General features: G+C 38.1%; 2 protein-coding genes across 2 annotated transcripts; both read right to left on the bottom strand.

The window, feature by feature from the left end:
• Nucleotides 1-1,732: 1,732 nt before the first annotated feature.
• LOC125423001 (mitogen-activated protein kinase kinase kinase 20) lies at nucleotides 1,733-3,452 on the bottom strand. Its single transcript, XM_048467709.2, has one exon. The coding sequence runs from the start codon at nucleotides 3,170-3,172 to the stop codon at nucleotides 1,985-1,987; it is 1,188 nt and encodes a 395-aa protein (XP_048323666.2). The 5' UTR covers nucleotides 3,173-3,452; the 3' UTR covers nucleotides 1,733-1,984.
• A 1,794-nt stretch (nucleotides 3,453-5,246) lies between these two features.
• On the bottom strand, nucleotides 5,247-7,689 carry LOC125422991 (heat shock 70 kDa protein). Its single transcript, XM_016013608.4, has one exon. The coding sequence runs from the start codon at nucleotides 7,447-7,449 to the stop codon at nucleotides 5,482-5,484; it is 1,968 nt and encodes a 655-aa protein (XP_015869094.3). The 5' UTR covers nucleotides 7,450-7,689; the 3' UTR covers nucleotides 5,247-5,481.
• Between the last annotated feature and the right edge of the window lie 838 nt (nucleotides 7,690-8,527).

Raw genomic sequence — 8,527 nt, 5'->3', positions numbered from 1 at the left:
AAAAGTAAATTAATTAATGTCTGCATCACTTATCTGTGCGTTAATGGTAAGACACTTTTTCTCTTATGGAAAATTGTGTTCTGAAGCTGAAATCGATTAATCAAACTAGGAATTCTAATTATGTATGCGAAACTCATATACGATATCTTTCATATCACTGCTTAGAAACATTTTATATGTTAACATTCGGCTTTTCTATTTCACAGAGCCATCATCAGTACTTATCATGTTAGTAAAAATGTTAAAATGTAATTTAATTAATCAGACCCCAACTTGGACTTGGGCCAAGGTATCAGTTGGATTCATACTGTATGCAGCTAGTAGAGTGTCTTAACAGCCAAATATTTATTACATTATTAATTCCTTGTCTCAGTTAATTTTAAGAAAGTAAGTTTGTAATTTAAAAAAAAGGGGCTAATTAAAGGCACGTATTAATGTTGAAGAGTTGGGATAATATTACTTATTAGTAGTGAAGAGGATAGTTGTAATGTTGGTAATAATGATCAAGGTTTAGTCATCCAAATTCTGCTTCTCCAGCAGCAGTAGTATTAGTAGTGAAGAGGATAGTTGTAATGTTGGTAATAATGATCAAGGTTTAGTCATCCAAATTCTGCTTCTCCAGCAGCAGTAGTAGAAATGGATCCTAAAACTCAAAGTTGGTTGCGTATAGATCCAGATTGCCTGCCAGAATGTGCAGAGAAATGTAAGCCTAGAAAAACAAGGTTGGAACCAGAAGCCTGTTCAGTCCAATGCATGCCAGATTCTAGTTAAATGTTAATAACCATCCTGCCCTGCTGATGTCTATATGTATGTATATTGATCTATGTGCGTATGTGTACATATATATATATATATATACATAGATAAAAGACACTGATAAAGAGCCTACTTTCTGTCACAAGTGACAACTAATGATCTGGAAAATTGTAGCTACCTCCTAGATTTATTGTACAGGATCCGCATATAACACGCCTATGTCTATGTGTAAACGGAGATATTGTAGGCGGAGGACAAGTTTACCACTTCCCACTGATCTCTGTCAGCTGGATAGAAAATGTTGTACCTGCAATTTATCTTTCAGAGCTCTTAATTAATTATCTTGTACTCGAATTGAATAATTATTATAGACAAAAGCAAATATGTAAATATATATTGTCTCAGCGAATGCTGCCAAACTGTTCTATTAATGGCTCTGTCTGTGAAGAACTCTGTATCAATTTTGGCTGTAAAGAACGGGACAAGATTTAAAAAGTAGATGAAGGCAATAAATATTTTCCGGAATACTTCGTTCTTAGCTTAGCACAAAACTCCTACTAAATGAATGACTAGAACATTCCTGGTTTCGTTAAGATGTGTGTGGATTAGACATTAGTACCAACTAGCATCTTAAAATGTTAGGGCTTCCAAACGTCAAAAGAATGTGATTTTGTCATTTTATAAATCAACAAGCCTTCTTTAAGAGATTACCAATTCCAGCTTATCATCGAGTAAAGTTAAAGCTACTTTAAACTTCTGCTCTTTCATTAACCAATGAAAATGCAAAGCAGTTTGATTAAGATGCAAACTACTTGGTATTACAAAACTTCATCATATCTTGTGGTCACCAACTATGGAGGAATATACAAATATATTGAGACTGGAGAGAACTAAACTAGAAAATGTTATGAAACAGCAATTAGCTTCTCCTCACATATCACATCTAAAAATGCTTAAAAGTAAACGGACTGCTATATAAAGATAAGATAGGTAAGAACAAATATATTTCAGCAAAACTATTGAATACTGATGAGTTGTATTTTTCATCTGTACCGAAAGAATCAGCAAAATTGTAAGCCAAAAAATACTTTGGCTTGCAAAGAATAACTCTATCATATGGTTGACTAAAACACAACTAAAAACATCATAACTATTAACATGAGGACTCTGCAAAATTGGTATTAAGTAAACAACAACTATGCTTGCTTCATCCTGCAAGCAGTCGCTTCTAGACCCCAGCAGGGACTGTGGAAACCTGTGTCAACGTCCTCATCAATGCACGGTCACCATCACAAGTAGCGAAAGAGCTTTTACTCCTTTCCTGGCCTTTTTCCACTGTGAACTCGCCTGAGCTTTCAACCTCTTCACCATCATCATCTTCATCATCCGAAAAGAAAATTTCCTCTTCTGAGCTATATTCCCAATCATCACAAACTAGAGAGAAACTAAGATTCTCGGTCTCAATTGTCGAGAAACCCGAAGAATCTCTCTTCCATTCATTCTGATCTGCTTTGTCATCTAGGCCAGCTAGAAACGTATGATCCAACAGCATCTCAGCTGTTAATCTATACATAGGCTTCCTCACAAGACAACCCTTCAAGAACTCCTTCCCCTCTTTCGAAATTCCATTGGGAATTTTCGGCAACTCGAATTTATCGCCTATCAAACGCAGAATATCCTCACCATTCAAGTCAGGCTTTGTATCCCATGGATGTTTACCAGTTAACATCTCAAGGACAACACAACCAAGTGCCCAAATATCCGAGGGAGGCTCCTGAACATTATCAATCACAGCCTCCGGAGCCAAATACACACAAGTTCCTCTCAACGAAGGGTCTAATCTCCTACACTGGCTTTGCCTCCCCCTCTTCGCCAAACCGAAATCCCCAATTTTAGCCACGAAATCAGTACCATTACTACTAGGCACAAGCAAGATGTTCTCGGGCTTCAAATCGCAGTGAACATAACCGCACTCATGAATATGATGAATTCCTTCAAGAATAAACTTTGTGTACTTCTTAACCACCGATTCATCGAGCCCTGGACCTCCCGAGTTCTTGATATGATCGGCGAGTGTTCCTCCAGAAGCATATTCCAAGAACATGTTGTAGACCATCTCGCCCTTGGAATTTGTGGTGACTTCTTCCCCATATGATTGGATAACGTAAGGACAACCTTGGAATTTGTCCAGAATCTCTTTCTCTTTCTGAATCGAACCCGAAGCAGAGAACTCTGCGGACTTCACGGCCATAATTGGAGGAAAAAAGGAAACTTGGGATCTGGGTTTCTTCGAAGTGGCTAAAAAAACAGATCCAAAACTTCCTTTACCAATCAATGGACCTCTCAACCATTTCCCTCCGTGATTCCACATTCTCCGCTGTTCTTCTTCAACGTCTTCTTCGGTCTTCCTCTTCATGACTCTCTCTCTATCTCTGCTTTCTTTCTCACGCTTTCAAATTTAGTATTTTCTACAGAGCGATAGCAAAGTGCTGCGAAAGAATTTAGGGTTGGGAATGTGGGTGAAAAAATAGAAGAAGGGTGAGAATTTTTTAGGGTTCAAGAACATGGAGTGGGTATCATTCGGTTTTTAACGGTCACTTTGATTCTTAACTTTGATTGAGTTTGCAAGTTGGAACACCGTGGTTGACCACCCTCCAAATATTTGACACTTTGCAACGCGTAGACATATTTCGACCACTGCTAAAATTAAAAAATACAAATAGAAATAAAAAATATATATTTATAAATAAAAATAAATAAATATGTATGTGTGTGCGCGTATATATATATATATATATGTATATATATAGATACGAAAATGATTTCTTGAAATTTATTTTCCCCCGCCGCGTTAACCGAGTTAGTTGATCATGTTACAAAAGTACTACGACGTTTCTATTTTGTGTTTCTGTTGACTAAAAGGAACTTTCCGAATTATAAGGAACTTTCCAACTTGGTGCTAAACCATATTATTACCCACTTGATTTTGTTTTATATGAATACAAAATAATTTCTTAGCTATAAATGTATAGAATATCATATAATTAGTCAGCAGAAGAGGTTTGTGCATGTTGCTTGCTATATAATCTAAACTTAGAAGGCTCCAAAAAGACCACTAGTTGTTTCATAATAATGCCTAATTCATCGAACCATAAGATCTGGAGGGACATTACCAACCAAAGTAAATGGGAATTGATCAACGTCTTTGTACATTTTATATTATAAAGCATTTTAAGAGGGATCCTAATTCCTCGAAGGAGATACAAACATAAGCATATCGGTACTGTTTGGTTCTTTATTCCTTCTTTGCAACTAGACTAAATGCATTTGACAAGGGTAACTTGTCCTCAGTTCAACAAAAGTAGATCCATTTTAAAACACTTAGAGAAACCTATGGCTAATAAGTTTTCCATAGCCAAAGGCGTGCAAATTGTTTAATTTGCAGTTTCCAGTACTCTCTGTCTTATAAGCTCCCTCCAAGATTGGATTTGTCTTTATTTGTAATTCACAGGCGAGCCAGAATTCTCCATAACTAAATGGGAATTGATCAACGTCTTTGTACATTTTATATTATAAAGCATTTTAAGAGGGATCCTAATTCCTCGAAGGAGATACAAACATAAGCATATCGGTACTGTTTGGTTCTTTATTCCTTCTTTGCAACTAGACTAAATGCATTTGACAAGGGTAACTTGTCCTCAGTTCAACAAAAGTAGATCCATTTTAAAACACTTAGAGAAACCTATGGCTAATAAGTTTTCCATAGCCAAAGGCGTGCAAATTGTTTAATTTGCAGTTTCCAGTACTCTCTGTCTTATAAGCTCCCTCCAAGATTGGATTTGTCTTTATTTGTAATTCACAGGCGAGCCAGAATTCTCCATAACTAAATGGGAATTGATCAACGTCTTTGTACATTTTATATTATAAAGCATTTTAAGAGGGATCCTAATTCCTCGAAGGAGATACAAACATAAGCATATCGGTACTGTTTGGTTCTTTATTCCTTCTTTGCAACTAGACTAAATGCATTTGACAAGGGTAACTTGTCCTCAGTTCAACAAAAGTAGATCCATTTTAAAACACTTAGAGAAACCTATGGCTAATAAGTTTTCCATAGCCAAAGGCGTGCAAATTGTTTAATTTGCAGTTTCCAGTACTCTCTGTCTTATAAGCTCCCTCCAAGATTGGATTTGTCTTTATTTGTAATTCACAGGCGAGCCAGAATTCTCCATAACCTCTGTCTATGTAATAGCTGATCTCTTACTATGTGCAGTTTATGGTCTCTGATTCAGAGCGTTCCCCAACATAAAACATTGTTGAGATGGCTATTTTGAGGAGTAAACCAAAGAGCTAATCACCATTCTCCATACAGAGTACCGCTTGGTAAGGTTTAAATGGAGCTGTGAAGAAAATATCATCCAAATATCTAACAAGTAGCATAGCTTACAATTCGTTCCATTTCAGAGTCTATAGAATCGGAAGAATAAAAATTAGACAAGAACATAACAAACTTCGTTGAACCAGAAATGGAAAACCAAGGTAAAAAGTTACATTACTGTAATGTGTTCGTAACTGTAAAAATTTCTCAAACATTATATTATACTCTATTATACATATAACGACCTATACTTCGACATACCCACGAACTAAGCAAGTGTAGCCCAATTTAGAGAAACATCAGATATTTCCAAAAACATAACCCACTAAAAGAAGTTATTTCTATTCTTAATCAACTTCTTCAATCTTAGGCCCAGCACCAGACCCATCAGAGGAAGCGTTGCCATATCCACCACTTGGCATCTCAGAAGCACCACCCATTGGCACATCACCACCACCACCCTGATACATCTTAGAAATGATTGGATTGCAGACTCCCTCCAGCTCCTTCAACTTGTCCTCCAATTCATCTACCTCAGCCAGTTGGTTCCTATCAAGCCACTCAATGGTCTCCTCAATGGCCTTCTCAATTTTCTGCTTGTCAGAAGGATCCAGTTTCCCAGCAAATTTTTCGTCTTTAATGGTATTCCTCATATTGTACGCGTAATTCTCAAGGGAGTTTTTGGCTTCCACCTTTTTCTTCACCTCTTCATCTTCAGCCTTGTACTTTTCTGCCTCTTGCACCATTCTTTCGATCTCTTCCTTGCTCAACCTTCCCTTGTCATTTGTAATTGTGATCTTGTTCTTCACTCCAGCAGTCTTATCTTCCGCCGATACATTCAGTATACCATTTGCATCGATGTCAAAGCAGACATTGATCTGAGGAACACCTCTTGGAGCCGGTGGAATGCCAGTGAGTTCGAATTTTCCAAGAAGATTGTTGTCCTTGGTCTTTGCTCTCTCACCTTCATAAACCTGAATCAAAACTCCTGGCTGATTATCAGAGTAGGTAGAGAAGATTTGCTCCTTCTTTGTTGGGATGGTGGTGTTTCTTGGAATCAGAACAGTCATGACACCTCCAGCGGTTTCCAGCCCGAGGCTAAGAGGAGTGACATCAAGAAGAAGAAGGTCTTGGACCTTCTGATCCCCTTCCCCGCTAAGAATTGCCGCTTGTACTGCGGCTCCATAAGCAACAGCCTCGTCCGGGTTTATGCTCTTGCAGAGTTCCTTGCCGTTGAAGAAATCCTGCAAAAGTTGCTGAACTTTGGGAATCCTGGTCGACCCACCGACGAGAACTATGTCATGGACCTGACTCTTATCGAGCTTGGAATCTCGAAGACACTTCTCAACAGGTTCCATACACTTCCTGAACAAATCCATGTTCAGTTCCTCAAACCTTGCTCGAGTAATTGTGGCATAGAAGTCAATCCCTTCGTAGAGAGAATCAATTTCGATGGTGGTCTGCGTGGTGGAAGACAGAGTCCTCTTTGCTCTCTCGCAGGCTGTCCTCAGCCGTCTCAAAGCTCTGGCATTTCCGCCGATATCCTTCTTGTGCTTCCTCTTGAACTCTGCTGCAAAATGATTGACGAGCCTGTTATCGAAATCCTCACCTCCGAGATGGGTATCTCCGGCGGTAGCCTTGACTTCGAAGATTCCTTCTTCGATTGTCAGCAAGGAAACATCGAAAGTGCCACCCCCGAGATCGAAAATGAGGACGTTCTTTTCGCCAGACCTGGAGGTCTTCTTGTCAAGACCATAAGCAATAGCAGCTGCAGTGGGCTCGTTGATGATTCTCATCACGTTCAGCCCAGCAATTGCTCCGGCGTCCTTGGTGGCCTGCCTCTGTGAGTCATTGAAATAAGCAGGAACAGTTATGACAGCGTTCTTAATGGAAGAACCAAGATAAGCCTCGGCGATCTCCCTCATCTTGGTGAGGACCATGGAAGAAATCTCTTCCGCCGCAAACTGTTTCTCTTCTCCTTTGTAATTCACCACGATCATGGGCTTCTCAGCAGGTCCAGGAATGACTTTGAAGGGCCACAACTTCATGTCGCTCTGTACTGAAGGGTCAGAGAATCGCCTACCGATAAGTCTCTTGGCGTCGAAAACAGTGTTCCGTGGGTTCATGGCGACCTGGTTCTTGGCTGCATCGCCGATCAAGCGCTCGGTGTCAGTGAAAGCAACGTAGGAAGGAGTAGTTCTGTTACCTTGATCATTTGCAATGATCTCGACGCGGTCGTTTTGCCACACACCCACGCAGCTGTAGGTGGTGCCAAGATCAATGCCAATGGCCTTGCCTTCAACCTTGGCTGCCATTGATAGAAAATCAGCAAAATACCAGAAACTTGGTTTATTGGTTTACTGCAAACAGAAATCTAAGAAAAAGATGGAAAGTGGATCGGGAATTTGGTTGTTTTAGCGAGCCTGAATTGTTGGTTTGTTGGTTTCGAATTTGAGGTGCGGCTTTGGATGAGTAAATTTGTATATAAAGGTATGGAAGAAGAATGAAGAAATTTCGAGAAGTGTGTAGGTGGTGGCAAAATATCACAACACAGAGGGAAAACAGAGATGGAAAAAAAGAACCAAACCGACTCTACTAGAGACTTCTGGTTTTGTCTGGTAAACTGCACACGTGGGCTTCTGCTGCTGGGTTAGTTTTGATGGATTACACTTAATCGGGTTTGACACGTTTTTGTCTTGATTAAAGATGCACTGCGTTGGTCCGAGCCCATTGGTTCACATATTAAAAGTACTATTATTATTTTTTTTTTTTTTTAATTTTCTTTCGTCATGCATAAAAAAATAGTTTTCAATCTTTGAAAATCGTAACAAATTTTTACTCTATTAGTTTCAAATTTTTTTTATAATATTAATTCATAAAATAATGTAGGTGAAATTCAAGAATAATAAAAAGAATTATGAACGAGAGTAAAAAGTTTTCTTTTCTTTTCTTTTCTTTTTACTAGGACTATGCAAAGAACAAAGTAGAAAAATCTAGTCATATATGGAAGAAACTTGGTTCGATGATCCTGAGCAGCAACTATGGTAATATCATAGAAAAATCTCACAAGTGACTATGGGATCACTTTATTCCGAATATATTTATATATATATAACATTATAATGAAATTTCTAGAATATGTGATCTACAGAAACCGAAGATTTTGAAGCAATCCCTTTTCAACCCAAAAAAAAAAAAAAAAAAAAATCTCAACGAGGCGTCCTTTTGACAATATAGCTAGTTTTCATCTTTTTTTTTTTCTTCTAATTAATAGTAGATAAATTATTTATCTTAAATATTTGTTATTATAAGCTAATAATAATTAAAAGTTATTAAATATCTCAACTAACTAGTTAAAGGGAAATGCAAAAAATAAATAGATAAATTGAATAT

The sequence above is a fragment of the Ziziphus jujuba genome, chromosome 1, assembly GCF_031755915.1.
Source record: "Ziziphus jujuba cultivar Dongzao chromosome 1, ASM3175591v1".
In the NCBI taxonomy this organism is placed as follows: Eukaryota; Viridiplantae; Streptophyta; class Magnoliopsida; order Rosales; family Rhamnaceae; genus Ziziphus; species Ziziphus jujuba.
Note: the sequence above shows the minus strand (reverse complement) of the source record. Positions and strands in the feature narration are given on the sequence as shown.

Excerpts from the sequence above, each read along its gene's own strand:
- LOC125423001 (XM_048467709.2), bottom strand. The coding sequence starts at position 3,172 with ATGAAGAGGAAGACCGAAGAAGACGTTGAAGAAGAACAGCGGAGAATG.
- LOC125422991 (XM_016013608.4), bottom strand. The coding sequence starts at position 7,449 with ATGGCAGCCAAGGTTGAAGGCAAGGCCATTGGCATTGATCTTGGCACC.